The 21,984-nt window shown below is 45.3% G+C and overlaps 2 protein-coding genes across 2 annotated transcripts in view; one reads left to right on the forward strand and one right to left on the reverse strand.

The window, feature by feature from the left end:
* The first annotated feature begins 745 nt into the window (after positions 1 to 745).
* ctc1 (CTS telomere maintenance complex component 1) lies at positions 746 to 12,824 on the forward strand. The gene is made up of 25 exons (XM_084487006.1): positions 746 to 919; positions 1,503 to 1,578; positions 1,791 to 1,875; positions 1,954 to 2,176; positions 2,374 to 2,585; positions 2,691 to 2,826; positions 2,963 to 3,415; positions 3,953 to 4,075; positions 4,168 to 4,391; positions 4,484 to 4,631; positions 5,564 to 5,838; positions 6,108 to 6,298; positions 6,424 to 6,538; positions 6,947 to 7,316; positions 8,180 to 8,269; positions 8,461 to 8,592; positions 8,692 to 8,738; positions 8,894 to 8,979; positions 9,093 to 9,246; positions 9,608 to 9,676; positions 10,267 to 10,423; positions 10,585 to 10,643; positions 11,026 to 11,182; positions 11,640 to 11,766; positions 11,934 to 12,824. Exons 1-25 carry the CDS (start codon positions 878 to 880, stop codon positions 12,029 to 12,031), a joined length of 3,849 nt encoding a protein of 1,282 aa, XP_084343132.1. The 5' UTR covers positions 746 to 877; the 3' UTR covers positions 12,032 to 12,824.
* A 1,091-nt stretch (positions 12,825 to 13,915) lies between these two features.
* The window catches only part of LOC311368268 (disks large homolog 4-like), a gene marked incomplete at its 5' end in the record, with an annotated part of 9,373 nt that continues 1,304 nt past the window's right edge, over positions 13,916 to 21,984 (reverse strand). The window contains 17 exons of the mRNA XM_084487063.1: positions 13,916 to 14,150; positions 14,515 to 14,606; positions 14,759 to 14,871; positions 15,465 to 15,637; positions 15,792 to 15,893; positions 16,109 to 16,153; positions 16,265 to 16,299; positions 16,507 to 16,683; positions 16,820 to 16,916; positions 17,104 to 17,206; positions 17,699 to 17,855; positions 18,395 to 18,506; positions 18,672 to 18,804; positions 19,307 to 19,443; positions 19,916 to 20,085; positions 20,680 to 20,804; positions 21,481 to 21,531. Coding sequence (XP_084343189.1) covers positions 14,044 to 14,150; positions 14,515 to 14,606; positions 14,759 to 14,871; positions 15,465 to 15,637; positions 15,792 to 15,893; positions 16,109 to 16,153; positions 16,265 to 16,299; positions 16,507 to 16,683; positions 16,820 to 16,916; positions 17,104 to 17,206; positions 17,699 to 17,855; positions 18,395 to 18,506; positions 18,672 to 18,804; positions 19,307 to 19,443; positions 19,916 to 20,085; positions 20,680 to 20,804; positions 21,481 to 21,531 — 1,929 coding nt within the window. The 3' untranslated portion in view covers positions 13,916 to 14,043. The remainder of the gene's footprint in view (positions 14,151 to 14,514; positions 14,607 to 14,758; positions 14,872 to 15,464; positions 15,638 to 15,791; positions 15,894 to 16,108; positions 16,154 to 16,264; positions 16,300 to 16,506; positions 16,684 to 16,819; positions 16,917 to 17,103; positions 17,207 to 17,698; positions 17,856 to 18,394; positions 18,507 to 18,671; positions 18,805 to 19,306; positions 19,444 to 19,915; positions 20,086 to 20,679; positions 20,805 to 21,480; positions 21,532 to 21,984) is intronic.

Genomic DNA, 21,984 nt, shown 5'->3' on the forward strand with positions numbered 1-21,984 from the left:
ACGGTTTCCAATATAGCCCCGCCCATGGGCACGCCCCCTCACTACTTCACCCATTGAGTGGGCGTGGTCATGCCTGCGTAGAGAAGCGGGGCCATTTAAATACAAGTTTCTAGTTGGCTAGAAGGAGTGCAGGTCAAGTCCATGTGCTGCCCCGCCCACCAGACACGCCCCCGTTGGTTCTGTCCGTGGGGGGGCGGGACGCGACTGTAAAAAGGGATGGAGTTATTTGTATACACAAGTCCGATTGGTTGCAAATACTGCCAGTCAACCTTTTCACATGGCTGAAAATTATAAAATAATTTAATAACAATATAATCCTATCCAGAAGACGAGGGATAAAATAACGGAGATGAAATAGGTAACCCAGTAATCCCACGACAACCCTGATACACCGTTACCCCTGGCCACCAGCCAACATACCAAGCTGTACAGCAGAAAGGGCTACAGTCACAAACATCAGTAAACAATAACTCATGTAACCTACACATTCTGGGCTTACTACAATAGAATACAACGGTTCATATAATATATAACACAATAATATGTAATGTAATAAGCTCGAGAATAGTCGATTCATTTTTAGAGTTCACAGAAAGCCTGTTTATGAAAGGTAAACACTGCATATTCAATATAGGTTGCAACCGAAAGCAGTTCATATGATCCATTTGTGTGGCGATTCTAAAAGCAGAGGAATTTTGACCCTTTCTGCACATCGTTGTGAGGAAGTGTTTTGCGGGAAGCGACAGGTTTGAAACTTTGAAGTTGGTTACGGAAGGACCAGAAGCGATGGTGTCGGTACCGGAGGACTGGGAGCCATGCTGTCGGTGCCGGAGGACTTAGAGCCGTAGTGTCGGTACCGGACTGAGTCGTGGAAGGAATGGAGGAGTTTCTAGATCGGTTTCCCGACAGGAGTGATTCGGTCAGTGTCTTCGGTGTGTCTCGTCAGGCTGCTTCTCTCGTTTAAACTAAACTACTACAACTGAAGCATCTAGCTCTATATAGTCTAGATCTATATAGTATAGACAACTGACTCGTCCAGCTCTATTTAGTGAAGCTCTATATAGTATAGCTAGACTGAAGCATATAGTTCTATACTGTCTAGTTATATACTGATGCATCTTGCTCCATAGTCTAGATAGAAAGTCATTACGGGTGTCAGCTGGTAGATTACATTAAGTATTTACACTCGACTGCCCACACTTCTTAAAAGTACAACCATCTTTATATTTGATCATTTTATTCTTCACTTTTCATCGTATTATACTATATAAAGAGAGAAATGTTGGATAGACAATAATAATAATAATAATAATAATAATAATAATAATAATACAAAAATCATAATTATAATAATAATAATATAGTCATAACATGATAATTCTAATAGTAGTAATCATACAAATAATAATAATACAAATTAACATTTATAAAACGTTATAATCATCAACAGTTCTAATATTTTAGTAGTTATAACTGTATTGATAATAATATTTTATCTGCAGGAGAGGTCGTGGCTCAAGGAGGTATTTGAGTTTGTAAAGCAACAGCTCGGCTCCGCCCCCGACGCCTCTTTGACAGGTGTGGACCACGCCCACTATTAAGATATACGCTATAAAAGTAATCGTAAAGTGTGTGTGTGTGTGTGTGTGTGTGTGTGTGTGTGTGTGTGTGTGTGTGTGTGTGTGTGTGTGTGTGTGACACTACAGAATACTTTTATTTTGTTTTATATACAACGTAACGTAGTACATTATATATATTTATAAATAATTTGTGAGTGTATGTATGTTCAGAGGAAGCTGCCCTTGACCTCAGTGTGAGTCTGCTGAGGAGCATAGAAGAGATACATAACACCTGTACACTGCCTCTCAGCTACAGGTAACAACCCCACTCACTCACTCATACACGCACATACACACACAAGCTACAGTTGTAAGACTGTCCTCTGGTTGCTAGGCTGGTGTCTGTCTCTGAGTTGGTGGCCAGGCAAAAGGTTGCTTGTGTGAGCAATGTGTCCTGGAGCACCAATCAGCACAAAGCCTGGGTGAAGGAGGCGGAGTCAGAGCAGGCCAACCACAAGGCCTTACCTCGGGTTCACCTGCTTCTGATTGGCTACCTGAGAGAAGGGCGGGGCGGAGAGCTGAGACTGACCGATGCGAGCGGGGATGTGACATGCGAGGTTAGCACCCACAATGTGTGGACATGTGTCCAGTAATGTGTGGTTGTGTCTCCATGGAAATGTGTGGTTGTGTCATCGTGGCAACATGGTTGTGTCGTTGTGGCACTGTGTGGTTTCTCCACAGTGACGTGTGGTTGTGTCGTCATGGTAACATGTGGTTGTGTCCTCGGGGTAATGTGCAGTTGTGTCGTCCCCAGTGTGTATCTCCATCTCCTGTGTGGTTGGGCCAGCCGCTGTTTCTTCCTCATTGGAACTACATCCCTCACGATGTACCTCACATGGGGCTGGTGGAGCTAATTGGCTCTCCAGTACTGCTGAGTCCTGGCCAGGGATTGGCTTTTCAACCTGGAGGGGCGGAGCTTAGTAGAGCCGATGGGGTCAAAGAGGCCGCTGCACGACTCCTTACAAGGTAGTGTGGGTGTGTGTGTGTGTAGAATATTTAAATAAATCTTTGATTTATGATGATTTAAATATTTTTCTCTATTCCTGTGCACGCGTGTGTGTATGTCTGTAGGTGTCGGGGTGTGCGTGTGCAGCTGTGTGGGGTCGTTTGTTCAGTGAGTCCTGTACTGGAGGTTTCTGGTAGCATCTTCTTCATCCTCATCCTCAAGGACCCCCAAAACACCCAGACCCTGCCTGTCCTTGTCCAGGTCAGACTTCATGATTTTATTTCATGGAAACACAATTTATGTTGCAAACTGCATATTTTTTCTCAAGTCAATTTTATTTGTATCTGATGACCTTTCCCTCTCTATCTCTCTCTCTCTCTTCCCACCACCACATTAGGAGACCAGCTGTTTGTGGTGGAGTCAATGTGTGTGTGTGGATCAGTGTGTCTATGTGACAGTATTGCGTGTGTGTGTTGTGCGTGGCTGGAAGGGAAACAGACTCCTCTGTGCGACCAGCGAGTCCAAACTACACATCCTGACACACACATTCTCCCCTCAAGCACACCCCCCCCAACGACACACAGATACACACACACTCTCACCTCGCACACACACCACAGACACACACACACAAGACACAGAAACACACACGCTCTCACCTCACACACATACACCCCAACAACACAGCGATACGCACACACTCTCACCTCTCAAACACACACCACACACAGACCAACAAAACACAGAAACATTCACACAACTTTTAGGAGCAACAGAGCAGAAGATGGAGCCAAACGTGATCATCCAATCAGGTGTCAGAATGAAACACTCCAAAGTCATCAGTTACCAGGTAAAATACAAAAACAACTGCGTTCACAGAGCTCTTTTCTGACCTGCTGCCAGTGTCCCAAGTGCTTTTCAATAGTGCGCCACTTTTCACATTCACTCTCTCCCTCAGAATAAAAAATCTTTCTCGTTGGCCATGCCAAGATGTCTGAAAGGATCGTTTTTATATCACATATCGTCTTCTTGTGCATTAATCTTTTTCAATAATGTGTGCGGACAGAGCATGAAGGTCGACTGAATCCATGCAGAGCTTTATTTAACTTATTCATAAATCTTTGATTTACATTTTGATATACTTATTGATCCCGTAGGGAAATTCAACCTCTGCATTCCACCCATCCTCACTAAGAGATAATTAAAGTAAGCACTAACCCACCTCACAGGGTTTAGGGTTAGATTAGTTGGTCAGGGACACTTCAACACTAGGAGGAGCAGTGGATCGAACAGCAACTCACAAACTCTATTTCCTGTGCTTTTTATGTCTGTCTATATATATATATATATATATATATATGGTAACTCCGCCCTTCTTCTCTGTCAGGGTGTAGTCACTGAGGTGCTGAGTGAGGAGGCGGGACTATACATGATTGATGGGGAAGTGGGCCTGTGTCTGGCCCATCAACCACCTCGAAGGAGGGGCCTCCGGACGGGAGACCATTTACAGGTCTCTCCCTCTATCATCCCCTTTCAGATCCAAAGCGTAGGATAGACAGACAGGTAGAGAGACAGACAGGTAAAGGTTTCATGTGGTTTCAGATCCATGGTGTCCACTTCCTCTACCAGCCGTGTCCGGACCTTCCTCCCAGCATGCTTTGCGTGTGTCTGCGCTCCACCCTGAGGGTCACAACCTTTAGCCCGCTGGCTACCCCTGAACCCAGCTCACCTGGACCCTTGTCATTACCACGGTTACTACTCAAACCGGATGTTGGCGTGTCCCAGTACCTCTGGATCAGTCATGTGACCAAACACCTCAGTCGCAGGTGTGTTTTTTGTCATGCTTTTTGTTGTTTTTGTTGTGCGTAATAAAAAGCGACACTAATAAGTGTGTGTGTGTGTGTGTGTGTGTGTGTAGCCTGGTTCCCAGGTGGCTGAAAGCAACCACTGTGTGTGCTGTTGCCTGGAGGATCCTGCAGTGTCTGTGTAAAAGAACCGAAGGAGGAAGAAGAAGAGACATTTATACAGAGATACTGGAAGACCCCCACACCTGTCCTCTCTCTCAGGTAACAACCCTGTCCCCCCTCTCAGGTAACACCCCTGTCCCCCCTCTCAGGTAACACACCTTTCCTGGGATCTGGAATCTGGGATAAATAAAGTGCTATATTATCCTAAGGCCGTGATTGACTTGTTGGGTGGTGGATGTATTTGTATCAAGTGCACATTTCGAGACGCATAGTGGGCTTCAGAGTGTTGGTGATTTATTACGATGTTCCAGAATAAGAATTAGTGCTGTGGGGGTACTCATGGTTCAGTTATTACATCTCTCGATAGGAATCCGAACTCCAGGCTAGGTATTATCAGCAGATGGATGATAATTTGAGCGTGTTATGCAACCAAATCTGATGGCAAACTTCAGCTCAACTCAGACACAAGCAAACGAAAAGACAAACTGAAGTAGTCCAGATGCATCCAAACCACTCAAACTGAACAAAAAATAAAAGCATAAGGTTATGGCTTGTTTAACGTTCACATGAAAAGATGTAAACGCTCCAATGAACGCCATAAACGCTGGAAAACTGACGACGCAAGGTGTTTCTGGCCGGCTCTGACCGCATTCCAAAACAAATCACAGAAAAAACAGTAAACCAGCAGCACCACCAGTGGATGGAGGCCTGCAGATACCAAAAAGGGGGCAGGGGTGATGGAACAAAACTCAAAAAAAATTGAAATGGAGCTAGTGCAGTACATTCAATAATCGAAAAATCTGTGTTATTTTATGATAAATCAACCCGTATTCAGAATCTTTATGGAAATGAATGCTTATTCAAAAGATTGTTCAAAGGTCATACTTTATGGCCGTACAAGTGAGACTGAACCCCCTGCGCACACTGCGGCAGTCGAAGACCAGTGCAGCATTTTAATTAGTGCCAAGTCTACCGGGGCCTTTAAGCCACACCTAATATCTGCTCCTCACTCTCCTTTCATCCATGTGCAGTACACAGTGGACCCCCTGGTGTGTGAGTATGTGTGCGTGAGGGAGTGTCTGAGTTTGTTGGAGTCCCAGTGTGAGTCCAGAGCTTCTCTGCGCTCTCTGCTGCTCCCCGATGGCGGCAGTCTGAGCAAGGCCAAGCTCAATCAGCGGCTGGCCTGGTCCCACACCACCAGCCCCGGGACCCGAACTAGACCACCTGCACCAAACCAGGAACAGACCGGTTCTGGACCGGACCAGACCGCACCCCACCAGGACCAGTCCGGTCCAGGTCCCGCTCGGTAGAGTTAAACCAGAACTAGACAAGGGGCCGACCACACCGCACCACACCACGACCAGGACCAGACAAGTCCACTGTTAGGGTTAGCTAGGCTGTGATATTCAGGGACTAGCTAGGCTGCTTGATACAGGGACAATAGGGACGGGCTAGGCTTTGAGCTAGGTTTGATACAGTAACTAGCAAGACTTTTAGATGAAGTGATTAATTTGGCTGCTAGCTACAGTGACCTGCTAGGCTGGCATGTGTTCATGGTTGTCTCTTTACTTCTAGTGGACAGCGCCCCCTGGTGTTGGTGGGGGTCCTGGAGCTCCCAGACCAGACCGGCACACCACACACCTCACTACACACACACACCTCGCCACACACCCTCCAGCTGAGAGACGGGTCAGGGTGCGTGGCCTGTGTCGTCACTGAACCTCACGAGGACCAGCAGAGAGCGGTCTTCAACTCTGCCTGGATCGGTAACACACACACACACACACACACAAACGCACACACACACACACACACACACACACACACACACACACACACACACACACACACACACACACACACGTGTTTGACTGGGTAATGTGTGTTTCAGGTTGTCTGGTGTGTGTCAAGCGGGTCACCATGGTTACAGAGCAGTTCCTTCAATCAGATTTTCCTTCCTACACACACCTGGAACAAGATGGATATATCACACACAAACACTACAGGTAATATGCTACATGTTACACACTACAGGTAACGACCACCACATAGGTCAAATGCTATAGGTAACACAGTATATGTAACACAGTACTGGTAACTAACTACTTTAAACACACTATAGGTAACGCACTACAGGTAACACACTACAGGTAATGCACTACAGATAGCACACTAAATGTAACACACTGCATGTTATACTCTACAGGTAACTAACTACTTGAAACACACCACAGGTTATACACTAAAGGTGACAAACTACAGGCAACACACTTTAAGTAATACGCTTTTTGGTAACACACTTTAGGTAACTGTGTGTGTGTGTGTGTGTGTGTGTGTGTGTGTGTGTGTGTGTGTGTGTGTGTGTGTGTGTGTGTGTGTGTGTGTGTGTGTGTGTGTGTGTGTGTGTGTGTTAGAACCTATCTCCAGTTCTGTTCGAGTGATGTGCACATCCTGAGCCCCTCGGTGGCCATGGCAACGCACCTGCATGCAGAGAGGGCTAAGAGAGCAGAGGAGGAGGAGGAGACGGTGAAGAGAATGAAGCTGGATGGAGAAGAGGAGGAGAGGTTGCCTAGCAGCAGTCAGCATCCATGCGTCTCCGTGGTGATGAGGGTGGAGCAAAAAGAGGGCGTGTCCTGGAGGAACACGGGTGCAAAGCGAGAGGAGGCCGGACTTATTCTCACCTTCCAGGTTAGAGCTGAGCTGATTGGTCCAGCCCTGAAATGGGGGAAGAACCCCAGAAACAGCCTGGTCACGGACGAGGAAATGGACAGCCAGGTTACCAAGGTCACGCATCTCATCTCCACACATCCCATTATAAGTATAGATATGTTTGTTGTGTGTCCGTAGGTACATGTTGTGCTGTGCATCCAGTTGCATGTTTGTTGTGTGTCCATAGTAGGGATCGACCGATATGGATTTTTTAGGGCCGATACCGTTACCGATTTATTTTCAACAGCCTTAGCCGATGACCAACACGCCGATACAGATTTTCTTGAGCCGATATTACCCTGGAAATCCAGAGTTCTCGCGAGAGCACAATTTGAATTTGCTCAGCGAGTCACTCTAGGAACAAGCAATATACTCACTCCCCAATTCCCCTGCCCCAGAACATTAACCAATCACAGCGGTGTATCTGATATAGGCGGGCCAAATCGGTTAGCTCCACTGGTCTGGATACGTCACCCCTTGTATTCTTCTGATTGCTTGTAGTGTTATCCAATTGTGTGCAGTGATATTTTCAAATGCATGCTTGGTGCCACCCCTCGAGTTGGGCTATTTTCATTACTCGTTTCCAGACCCTACAGATTTCGGATGTGGGTCTGGATTTCCAGGCTAAGCCAATACTGCTTTTGCTCCCTCAATTTACATCATAAAAATGACACAATGATGATAATAAATTTTATAAGTCTCAATTTAAAAAAGGAACATTTACTGAACTGTCTGTAAAACATGCTGGGAAAAAATATGTCAAAAAAAAAAATTAATTGGTCGATACCGATACACGTAAAAAACGCAAATATCGGCCAATATATCGGTCGGTCACTAGTCCATAGGTACATGTAGTATTCTGTGTCTAGTTACGTTTGTGTTGTGGGTAATTGCATGTTCTGTGTGTTTAGTTACATGTTTTGTTGTGTTGTGTATAGGTACAGGTTGTGTATCAGTCGAGGGCCGTGCGATGGTTTCCTGTCTTGCAGCCAAACTGTTTTTACCGGATAGTTGTTCCCAATACACAGGTACACATGCACACACACATGTGGAGTTCTTCAGGGGTCACTTCTAGAGCTCTTGCTTTTTATCTGAGTTTGCTTGGTCATGGTGAAGTAGCACATAAATACTTGAGCCGAATAGCCTATTATATATCTATATTTTTATCTGTAGATATATTATACTGATTTTATATACAGATATTTTGTATTTCTGTCAGGATACCAGCCTTCTGAGTGGTAAAGTGGCTACTTGGCAGAGCAGGGTGGAACTACACACTGACCCTGCCCTCCTGGTGGGCTGTGATTGGATGTTTCACACACTGGCCCTGCCCAATCTCCTCCACAGCCAGGTAGACCCACACATATTCACGCACACACGGAAACACACATACACATTTTTCTAATCTAATCTAATCTCTCTCTTTTTCTATCTGTCTCTGTTTCTCTAGTGTCTCTCTCCCCACCTGATGTCTGTCTCTGAACTCCTGGACTCTAGGTACCTGTCTGTCTGCCCGCGTCCCTCTCTGTCTGTCCGTCTCGCTGCTGCCTTGTCTGTGTCTCTGCCTGTCTGTGTGTCTTTCAGTCTGTTTTTTTTTTGTCCTTGAAAATAATATGGTTTGTGTGTGTATGTGTTTGTTTGTGCGTGTACAGTTCGGCAGAGATGGTTTGGTTTCAGGGTGTGTTGTCTGAGAGGATTAGTCTGCTAGAAAAGACCAACACTGGACATGCACACTCTGGTGAGACACGCACGCACGCACATGCACGCACGCATGACCAACCTACAACCTATACAACCGATAACCGATAATTAAATATAAGTATATATCTGTATATATGTTTCCGGGTGCAGATATGGGGGAGGGTCTCAAACTTCGCCTCTCCATGTGTGACCAGAGTGGGAGGAGTGTTCACGTATATCTGGATCTAAGCCACGCCCCCTACCCACCTGGCTTGTTGCCTGGCAACACGCTGCTGCTGTCAGCTTTCCAACGGAGGCTATCGAGGTCCTTCAAACACACACACATATCTATTTATATATAGACAGACACACACACACACACACACACACACACACACCAATATCTATTTATATATACACACACAAACACTACAAATAGATACTGATATAAATATAGATAGATAGAGATATAAATATAGATAGATAAGGTAATATATTTTTATATCTCATGTAAATTTATCTCATGTGTTTTAATGTGTGTTTCTGTAGATAAGAGTCGGCGTACTGTAATGTGTATATATATTACATATGTAACATGTATATAGTGTGTGCTTCTGTAGAGCAGGGTGTGTGTCCTGTATTGTATGTACTATACATTATATAACGTGTGTGTAATGTTTCTGTAGATCGGGGGGTGTCTACTGTAACTCCCTTCCTGTGAGTTGTGTTACTGTCAGCCAGCTGGGAGACTCCAGGTAACTGAATCCCCTTTCACACACAGTTCCTAGAACACTTTGGTGCTTTGCCCTTTCACACACGGCATAGCATGCCGGAATAGATGGGCCAAGGGACAGTACAGCAGATGGTGGCAATGCAACCCTTATGCCGAACGCTGTAAAACTTGCGGAATCTGTCCACTTTCCAGCCATTCTGAAAAACGGAGCTTGATGCAAACAATATAGATATTGTTGATTGATATTGATATTGATATTGTTATCCATTTCTTGCGATTGGGTCGCTCCCTCCACATAAACGTGTCTACCAGCTGCCGTCTACCTGTCGGTCTACCTGTCTGTCTACCTCTCTGTCTACCTGTCTGTCTACCTCTCTGTTTACCTCTCTGTCTACCTGTCTGTCTATCTGTCTGTCTACCTCTGTGTCTACCTGTCTGTCTATCTGTCTGTCTATCTGTCTGTCTACCTCTCTGTCTACCTTTCTGTCTACCTGTCTGTCTATCTGTCTGTCTACCTTTCTCCACCCGTCTCCCTTCCCGTCTGTCTACCTCTCTGTCTACCTGTGTGTCTACCGTTACTTCACTTGTCTGGTTACCTGTGTGTCTCTCCAGCCCTCCCCAGCCCTCAGCTCCCATTGTGCATCTGATGGACTGGATGCAGCCCGGGGAGAAGAGGTGCATTGTGGGTCAGGTCAAAGGTCATGTGGTCTGTGTGCTCTACCTTCAGCTGACCTGGAGCTGCACTCTCTGTGACAGCACCTTCATACAGGTAGAGATATTCTATATACACTATATATAACATACATACGCATATCTCTCCCTGTACGTACACACAAACACACACACACACACACACACACACACACACCTATATGTATGTATGTGTACATATATATATATATATATATATGTGTGTTCTGGTCTCTCTAGTCCAGATGTTCCAGTCCTCAATGTTACTCCACCACAGCTGTCTTCCAATCCACAGCCAAGTAAGAGCATTGTGTTTGCACGTGTGATTTATCCTTATATATATGGAGGTATATATCAATTTAGATATAAAGATGGATAGAACTATAGATGTGTGTCTCAAGCTGCCTAAATTGTTATAGAAATAGGTGTATAGATGCTTACGTATAGCTGTATATCTGTCTGCATGGTAATGAAAGGAGAACATGAACGTTATGTGTGAATGTCAAGTGATCTGACCAAGTGGTAGCGTGTGCTTGAAGACCTTTTTGAACCAACACATCTACAGCCAGTAGACAGCGAAGGGCCACTGTTATGTACCTTTGGTCTATCCATGTGCCTCATACTTGAGTGAAGGGTCTGAACACACTGTTCAGTATCCCTCTGTTCTGTTTCATATTTTAGGATCGTCATGGAGGATGGAACCGGCGAAGCCCAAGTCTGGTTCTCCTGCCCACTAGTTTGTCCTCTATTGGGATTGGCTGATTCCCAGTGGGAGGAGCTACAGCGAGCCTTGCGGGTCAGAGGACGTGTCCGGGTCTACTCCCGGGGGCGGGGTCTGGTCAGAGTCCTTTACATCCGCTTCAGTAACACAACATTTAGCATTCAACGCTAAAGTAACATTCAGTGTGTTACGGAAAAATTACATTTAGTATGCTGTGCACAAGTAGCATTAAGCATGCTATGCTAAAACAATGTTAAGTATGCTAAGCACAAGTAGCATTAAGTGTGCTATGCTAAAACAACGTTAAGTATGCTAAGCACAAGTAGCGTTAAGCGTGCTATGCTAAAACAACGTTAAGTATGCTATGCACAAGTAACATTAAGCATGCTATGCTAACATTGGTATGCTATATTAACACAACATTAAGCACAATATGCTCAAATAACATTGAGTATGCGGCACTAACACAACATTAAGCGCGCTGTGTTGAAGTTACATTTAGTATGCTATTCATAAGTAAATGTAGCATGCTGCACAGGGGTCTAATGAGGAGGGTGGGGGGGGTGTATTTCAGGTGTGTGAGGAGGACTCTGACTGCCTGCTCCAGTACCTGAGCAGCCTGTGTAGCAGTAGCACCGTGTGTCGCCCGCTCACACTCACCTGTCGAGCACGCGCGCACACACACACACAGCATGCAGAGGGTGAGCGAGCGCGCACACACACACACACACACACACACACACACACACACACACACACACACACACACACACACACACACACACACACACACACAGCATGTAGACGGTGAGTTCTCTCTCTCTCTGTATAAATGGTGTTGCTGACGCTGTGCTGCTCACTGTTTCAGGTGAAGCCAGAAGGTTCACTCGAGGAGAAACCGACTTCATGACCCGGATGCCCTTGCCATTACAACTGACCTGTACCCACGTAGAGGCAGAGAGTTAGACCTGTGCCCACATGAAGGCAGACAGACAGGTAGGCAGACAGACAATGAACGGATGGATCCTATGAGGACATAAACGTTTCCATAATCATGTTTGCAGGGCAGGGATTACCGCTAAAGTCATAATAATAATACTTGTTTGATATTTGTTGATGGTCTATCATTGTTTATTGTAGAGAACATTTGTTGTTTATAATATATAATATTGTTCATATGTATAGTTTAATTAATGGTGTAAAAAATAGAAAGTAATCTAATCACTGTCAGGTTCAGCATTCAGCTATTCAGTCATGCCACACACACACACACACACACACACACACACACACACACACACACACACACACACACACACACACACACACACACACACACGCACATTTAGTGATACACATACACGTATCTATTGCTAGTGACATACAGGCACAACATACAAACACACATAATATAATGTCTTGTTCAGTTCACCAATAAATCATGCTAGTGACATTCACATACAAATATTTAATATACTATACTGTTATTGCTGTACAGTTGCATTATGGTTAACAAAGACAGACTCTGTTAAACATTTTATAATTAATTTAATTCATTCATTGAATTTGAATAATAAAAATATTATACATCAGTATCAGAGACACCTGTGTGTGTTTGTTGTGAGAGAGTGTTCAGGGGAGGGTGTGTGTGTTGTAGAGAGGGGTGTGAGTGTGCGTTTAGTGTAGAACAGCATAATACATTTTTGGATATGATACATATTGAACTAGAACTCTACCAGAGGGGACTAGATAACCACCCTTACCATAGCCCCCTCAACCCACTCTAGCCCTAACAAACTCTAACCCCCTTCACCACTCTAAACCAAACCCACTCTCACCCTTTCCCCACTAACTAACCCCCTAATCATAACCCCCTTCGACACTCTAAACCAAACCCACTCTAACCCTAACCTCCTAACCCTCTCTAACCCTAGCCTCCTAACCCACTCTAACCCTAACCTCCTAACCCTCTCTAACCCTAACCTCCTAACCCACTGTAACCCTAACCTCCTTAACCCACTCTAACCCTTAACCCCTAAGCACTGAAGCCCATTTCTGACCTGTGTGCAAGACCTGGTACCCTTGGTGGACTTGCAGGGGACCTGTTCAGCTGCTGGTCCACCAGGTACCTGTTCACCTGTACCGTGTGGATCAGCAGGTACACCTGGTCAACACCTATCTCCACGATGGTGAAGAAGCCCCATACATTAAATATATATATACACACTGGGAATAATGACTAAGATCATTCGACCAAAATAAATAGACTAATCAATAAATAAATGAATCAATAGAATATGTGTTATATTGATATCACCACAGTGGCCTTCTAGACCATCACAGCACCAGATACAAAGACTCTAATCCTCTGCATCATCCCTCCATCGTTCTCTCTCTCCTCTATCATCCCTCCATCATCCTTTCTCTTCATCATCCCATCAGCATTCTGTCTCCCCTCCATCATTCTGTGTTCTTCATCTTCTCTAACCGTTCAGTCTGTCCTGTAGATTAAACATAGCAACTCAATTCAATCTCTCTCGCTCTCGCTCTCTCTCTCTCTCTCCAGTCGTTCACTCCTTCCAGAGAAAGAGGATAGATAATAAGTTGGTACGGGTAGATAATAAAGAGGTAAGGGTTGGTTGATGGATGGCATATCAAAAATAGTTCCTCTATGTCACCGCAGCGGCAGTTTTCATGGTGATCATTTCCATGGAGATCATTTCACTGGTAACAGTCTCCATGGTGTGTCTTTCAGAGAGAAGCAGCCATCACCAGGGATGATGGTATCCATGGTGACTTGGAAGCAGCAACCCATCAGAATGTCTCCCTAGCGGGGACCCAGATGTAGGGACCAATCGGAACGTCTCTCTAGCGGGGACCGAGACGTAGGGACCAATCAGAACGTCTCTCTTGCGGGGACCCAGTCATAGGGACCAATCAGAACGTCTCTCTCGCGGGGACCCAGATGTAGGGACCAATCAGAAGCTCTCTCGCGCGGGGACCCAGATGTAGGGACCACTCTGCTCCTGGATGACCGCCGTCACCTGGTCGTAAACGTCCTGGAAACTCCCGCCTTCCACCATCGCTGCAACACAAACCACATAGATAGTGTAGTACTACAGAGTATATAGAGGGTATTCTGTGGAGAGTGTCTGATGGCTGGCCCGAGTCAGGTTGATTAGACTCTGGGGCCAGCCATCACCACCCACACGCCCAGTAAAGCCACCTAGGGGGCAAGTGGCAGGAGCTACTGCTACATGCAGTATGCATGTAGTATATAGAAAGTATACACAGCATATAGATAGTATTTTGCTAGCATACAGAGTATAAAGCGTATACAGATATAATACTGTATACAGTATATAGATAGTATATAGAGTAAATAGAGTATGTAGATAGAATATACAGTACATAGGTAGTATATAGAGTATGTATATGGTATATAGTACCTGTGAAACACTCTATGAAGTCCTGCTCCAGTGTGATGGCGCGGTCCAGAGCCTTCCCAGCCTGATCCTCCGACAGCCGCTTGTTCAAGTCCCTGAACACACAAACACATTGATGCTGCAGTGTTACTATGGATACTCAAACCGCTATGGCTCATCGTCCTAGTCACTGGCCAACAAACTGCCATTATTCTACATTGTACAGTATGGTACTAATATTCGTTTGATCGTCATCGTTAGTACTCACAGGATGTTCTGCAGTGAGCGCGGTCGAATGAAGATGGCGATGGGGTGGAGGTTAGCAGCCTGGAGCCTCCTCACAGCATTGGCCGACACGTCCAGTACACAGTGTTTACCCTGCTGTAACACGTCCAGTACACAGTGTTTACCCTGCTGTAACACGTCCAGTACACAGTGTTTACCCTGCTGTAACACGTCCAGTACACAGTGTTTACCCTGCTGTAACACATCCAGTACAGTGTTTACCCTGCTGTAACACGTCCAGTACACAGCGTTTACCCTGCTGTAACACGTCCAGTACACAGTGTTTACCCTGCTGTAACACGTCCAGTACACAGTGTTTACCCTGCTGTAACACGTCCAGTACACAGTGTTTACCCTGCTGTAACACGTCCAGTACACAGTGTTTACCCTGCTGTAACACATCCAGTACACAGTGTTTACCCTGCTGTAACACGTCCAGTACACAGTGTTTACCCTGCTGTAACACATCCAGTACACAGTGTTTACCCTGCTGTAACACGTCCAGTACACAGTGTTTACCCTGCTGTAACACATGCATCCAGTGTTTATCTCACTGTCACATCCACTAAATTGCTTACCCTAATATAACACATCCATTACAGTGTTTTCCCTGCTGTAAACATCCAGTATAGTATTTTCACTTCTGTATGTGTGTGTGTGTGTGTGTGTGTGTGTGTGTGTGTGTTTACCTGCTCAGCCACCTGTCTCACACTCTGAACTGAGGTCCCATACAGATGGTTGTTGTATTGTCCAGCCTCAATGAAGCAATGCGATTGGATGTCTCTCTCCATCTGTTCCCGTGACGACACAAAATGATAGTCACGCCCATCAACCTCGTACTCCCTCTGGGGGCGAGTCGTATCTAGAGACAGAGAAGAGCGGGTACATATATACCAGTATATAAACAGTTAATAAAAAGTATAACAATTAGTTAACCAGTAGTATAACTGATACAAACAGGGATACAAGTATATAATCAGTATATAACTAGTATAACCAGTGTAACCAGTACTTACGAGGAACACATGAGCCAAACTTGTCTGGGAACTCGGAGAGCAGATCATCGTTCAGGCGGTCCTTAGTGGGCCCCAGAATGATGACCGGGCGAGCGTAGTCCACTTATAGAGAGAGAGAGAGAAAGAGAGTGTTTATTATATATACACAGAGGATGATGACCGGGCGAGCGTAGTCCACTTATAGAGAGAGAGAGAGAGAAAGAGAGTGTTTATTATATATACACAGAGGATGATGACTGGGCGAGCGTAGTCCACTTACAAAGAGAGAGAATATCTGATATTTACAGAGAGAATGATGATGAGAGAGAACAACTGACCTTCAATTTGTGTCACCATCTCGTAACTCTGGACAAATCCTTCAACTGAATAACAAACACACATTGTCACATAAAAAACACAGTAACACACACACACTATATTTATACAAAACAAGGAGGAGGGTTTGAGAGGAAGCAAAGGGGGTTTATTCATACCTTTATTAAATCTTGACCACTGCTTCCTCTCCACTCTGAAACACACACCCACACACATACGCTGTGTGTAATATCTATCTAATAGTATATCTCCATGTACTCCATGACCAAGCAAACACAGATGAAAAGCAAGGGCATTAGAAATGACCCCTGTGGAACACACACACCTCCTTAGTTACCTGGAGACATTAAGGAGGTGGTCAGGTGTGTGTATGTTTGTGTTTGTGTGTGTGTGTTTGTACCTGTGTTTGGAGGGGATGTATCCAACCTCCTCTAACTCTCCCTGCTGGTTTAGCCTCCTGGCCTGCCACCATTCATCCTCTGAGCTGTCAATCACATGAAGCACCTCCCCAAAGTTGAAGTCCAGGGCTTGTGATAGGACGCCGCAGTCCCACTGCTTATCATAGTCAAAAAGTGCTCTGAAAACACACACACACACACACACACACACACACACAGGGAATAATCAATTATATAAAATAATTTACATTCAATTTGTTTCTAAATTAACATTTGTGTGTGTGTTTGTGGGTGTGTATGTGTGTGTGTGCGTACCTGACATAGAAGGATCGGTTGGCTCGCAGGGATCCTGAGGAGCTGTTCATCATCTGTTCCCTCAGATCGTGAATCTTAGCTTCAAAACGACTGTACTCTACAAACACAAACATTGGATACACACATGCACACACACACACAGACACACACAAATACACACACACGCACACGCACACACAGAGCTTAGATACCTTTGATACAGTGGTGAAGCATTAGTACAGCAGTGTGTGTGTGTCTTTGTGTTTTTTTTGTGTGTGTGTGTGTGTGTGTGTTTGGATCCTCACCCTCTGGTCTGTACTGTGTTACTATGGTAACAGTCTGTCCAGCATTCTTCAGTGCAGCCGCAGCCTGTTCATGTGTCGCATGTCTGAGATCCACACCATTCACCTACACACACACCCACACACACACACACACACACACACACAAACAGGATAGGGTTATTTTTTATACCTTTAGCATAGTATTATTATACTGTGTTAATCCACGGTAGTATGGTGTGTAGTGGTTAGTATAGTATAGGATCTGTAGCATATTGTTATCAAATGGTAGTATTGTATAGTGGGTGGTATAGTAGTACAGTGTTATAACATGGATGGGACTAATGTCTTTTATAGTGTGTAGTAGGGTTAGGGTTAGAGGATCCGGTCTCTCCAGTGTGTAGTGTAGTAAAGTGTTCTTGTTACACTGATGATCTGGTCTCTCCAGTGTGTAGTACAGTAAAGAGTTGTTATTACAGTGAGGATCTGGTCTCTCCAGTGTGTAGTGTAGTAAAGTGTTATTAAGTGAGGATCTGGTCTCTCCAGTGTGTAGTACAGTAAAGTGTTATTAAGTGAGGATCTGGTCTCTCCAGTGTGTAGTACAGTAAAGTGTTATTACAGTGAGGATCTGGTCTCCTCTCCTCAGCTCTCCGCTCAGGTCTGCTGGTCCGCCAGCCAGGATGAAGGAGATAAAGATCCCCTCCCCGTCTTCTCCTCCCACGATGTTGAAACCAAGACCTGAAGACCCCCGCTGCACACAAACACGCCGAGGCTCCCTGCAACACACACACGTACACACACACACACACACGCACACACACACACACACACACACACACACACATGCACACACACACACACGTACACACACATACACACACATGCACACACACACACACACACAAACATGTACTTGCACACGTATATACACACGCACACACGCACGTTCAGGCCCACGCACATGACATGCAAACACAGACCACACACATACAAACACATGCACACACACACACGTACACACACATACACACACACACGCACACAAACATGTACTTGCACACGTATATACACACGCACACACACCTCACACATGCATGCACACACACACACACACACATTCACACGTTCAGGCCCACGCACATGACATGCAAACATACACCACACACATACACACGCACGCACACACACACATACATACACACACACACACACGCACACACACACACATACACACGGACACATGTTCAAAGGGTAATGAGGAGGTAGGTTTGGTGGGTTCAAGTAGGAGGAGGTACGATGAGGTCATATCTCCTACCGTGCATAGTCGTCCTCTCCCATCATGCCATGGGAGACCGGTGAGTATCGCCGTGGCGACGGTGGAGGCAGGGCTTGTGGGTAATCAGCGAGATATTCAGGTTCCATATAGGCTACAGAGAGAGAGAGTGGGAGGTCGAGACAGATGGAGAGAGACCGAGAGAAAAATAGAGAGAGGAAAAGAGAGACAGATACAGGTAGAGTTAGACCACAAGCTAGAGAGAGAGAGAGAGAGAGACAGGAAAAGATAGAGTATACCTGTGTGTGTGGTTACTTACAGCTGGTGAGGTCCGGGGGATGTGTGTAGCCAGCAGTGGGCGTGGCTACTTTCAGGTAAACGACCTCCGACGTGTTCTTTAGTGCAGTGACCGCGTCTTCATGGAGAACCTCCTCTAAATTCATACTGTTCACCTGGGAGAGAGGTAGAGAGACATTAACACACTGTTCACCTGAGAGAGAGAGAGAGACATAGAGGGACAGAGAGAGAGAGCGAGTGAGAGAGACATAGAGGGACAGAGAGAGAGAGAGAGCGAGTGAGAGAGACATAGAGAGAGGGACATTAACATACTGTTCACCTGACAGAGACCTTAACATACGGTATGTTAATGTCTTTCTCTCTCTCTCTCGCTCTCTCTCTCTCTCTCTCTCGGTTGGACAGTTATACTGTTCACCCGAGAGATACATTAGCATACTGTGCAAGTGTAAGTGCATTTGTGTGTGTGTGTGTGTGTGTGTGTGGGGGGGGGGTAATCAACCAAAAACAGACCACACGAGTCCATTGCTAAATTGTTGATTCGCTGATCGTTTGCTGCTGTCTATTCCCTTCACTACACTTGCCAGGCCTAGGGTGTATTGGGTGTTAAAACCATGTTCATTTCACACATAAAGGTGTGTGTGTGTGTGTGTGTCTTACCGCCAGTATCCGGTCTCTGATCTGGAGCCGTCCGTCTCGGTGTGCGGCCCCCCCCTCGATGATCTTGGTGACGTAGATGCTGTTGTCCCCGGCAACGTGTTGGTTCCCTACTCCCCCCGCGATACTGAAGCCCAGACCTGAGAGACAGACGGGTAGAGAGACAGACATGGCATTTGGGTTACCTGTCTGTCTGTCTGTCTGCCGTATCTGGCGGTCTCTCTTGCTTTTCTGTCTGTCTCTCTTACCTGTCTGTCTTGCTCACCTGTATCTCTCCCCGTCTCTACCCATCTATCTGCCATACCTGTCTTCCTGTCCTACCTGTCTGTCTCTCCGACCTGTTTGTCTCTCCTACCTTTTTCTCTGCCTTACCTATCTGTGTCTTCTACCTTTTTGTCTCTCCCATCTGTCTGTCTGCCACACCTGCCTGTCTCACCTACACCTGCCTGTCTCTCCTACCTGTTTGACCCTTCTACCGTTCTGTCTGCCTTACCAATCTGTTTCTCCTAGCTTTTTGTCCCTCCCATCTGTCTGTCTGCCATACCTGCCTGTCTCTCCTACATGTTGGTCTGCCATACGTGTCTGTCTGCCATACCTGTCTGTCTGCCCTACCTTTGGGTCCTTTAATGAGTCTGATCTGCAGAACAGTGTCAGCAGGGGGGCGTGGCCTCAGGACATACAGCCTGACCACAGACCCCGCCTCCTTCAGAGCCTCCACCGCCATGGAGTGAGTGACCTCACGCACGTCCACGTCGTTAACCAATAGGATGCTGTCATTCACCCTGTGAACATAAAGTAAACCGAGAGGATGCTTTGTTAAGACAGTTAGGAGACAGTAGGAGGCTGTCGTTAAGACAGTTAACCAGTAGGAGGCTGTCGTTAAGACAGTTAACCAATAGGAGGCTGTCGTTAAGACAGTTAACCAGTAGGAGGCTGTCGTTAAGACAGTTAACCAATAGGAGGCTGTCGTTAAGACAGTTAACCAATAGGAGGCTGTCGTTAAGACGGTTGACCAATAGGAGGCTGTCTTTCACCCTGCTAGCACACAGACAGCTAGCTGCTGTATATATTAAATATATATCTATGTGTAGATTATGTGTATTCTATGTGTAGAATATTATATTAATAATTAATATTAATAGAAATATTTACTATGTATACATGTATTACATATATATTATATTGTATATAGTTAGAATGTAAACATATATATATTGTATATATTCAATACGTACATGTACTGTGTAAGTATCTGTATATATGTATATTTCTTAGGGTTATATGTTACACAGTGTATATGTTAAGGATGTACATGTATATATATTTATGTTAAGCATGAACACATGTATATATATTATGTTTAGTCAGTATTTTACCGGAGCCTTCCGTCCAGAGCGGCGGCTCCTCCAGGGATGATCTTGGTGATGAAGACGGACGGATCGTCTCCAACATGAGGGTTATCTGTTCCTCCAGCGATACTGAAGCCCAGGCCTGCAGTTCCCTACACACACACACACACACGACAGCTCTATTGATATACACCTGCACACGCACACAAGACAGGTCTATAGATATGCACCTGCACACGCACATAAGACAGGTCTATAGATATGCACCTGCATACACACACATGACAGCTCTATATATATACACCTGCATACACACACAAGACAGGTCTATAGATATGCACCTGCACACGCACATAAGACAGGTCTATAGATATGCACCTGCATACACACACATGACAGCTCTATAGATATACACCTGCACACGCACACAAGACAGGTCTATAGATATGCACCTGCATACGCACACATGTTATATCTCTATGGATATATACCTAAGTACACACACATTTAATCTCTAGATACATTCCTACATACACACATGTTACATCAGACACTATAGGTATACACCTATATACACACACACACATTACATCTCTATAGATATATGCCTACATACACACATGTTACATCTCTATATGTATACACCTATACACACACACACATCTCTATAGCTGTAAGCTTACACACAACCATTAACATATTTAAACACACCTTTAGATGTACCTGTAACATGTCACACTCAAAATGGAGCCCAGTCCCTCCACACACACACACACGCTCACATGTAGTTATTGTACGTGTGTGTGTGTGTGTACTGTGTAGTCTCACCCTTTCCAGTGTAATCTCCTCATATTCCAGCTCTCCCTCGGATCCGTTCATCTAAAAGAGAGAGAGAAACACATAAGACACACATAATATGTGTGTGTGTGTGTGTGTGTGTGTGTGTGGGTGAGTGGGTGGGATGGTGGCGCTATGCAGATTGTTTCCATGGCAACTCTACAGCAACAGATGCAGAGCCTGCAGGGGGAGCCAGTTACCTAGGCAACCACCGTTGTCATAGAAACTATCCTCCTTCACTACCCCCACTCCTGTGCACACACAACCCCCTCAGTCTCTCTGTGGCAGTGATGTCACACCATCAGACAGACAGATAGAAAAAGACCGACAGACAGATATAGAAAGAAAGACAGACTGAGAGAGAGAACGAGAGAGACATATAGACAGACAGACAGAAAGAGAGACAGACCGACTGATAGAGACAGAGAGAGCGGCAGACAATATATCAATTCTACAACCGTTTTTGTTTTTGTTTATCGATTGCATGTCGATTCA

This window comes from Micromesistius poutassou, assembly GCF_964030765.1.
Source record: "Micromesistius poutassou genome assembly, chromosome: 23".
Classification (NCBI taxonomy): Eukaryota; Metazoa; Chordata; class Actinopteri; order Gadiformes; family Gadidae; genus Micromesistius; species Micromesistius poutassou.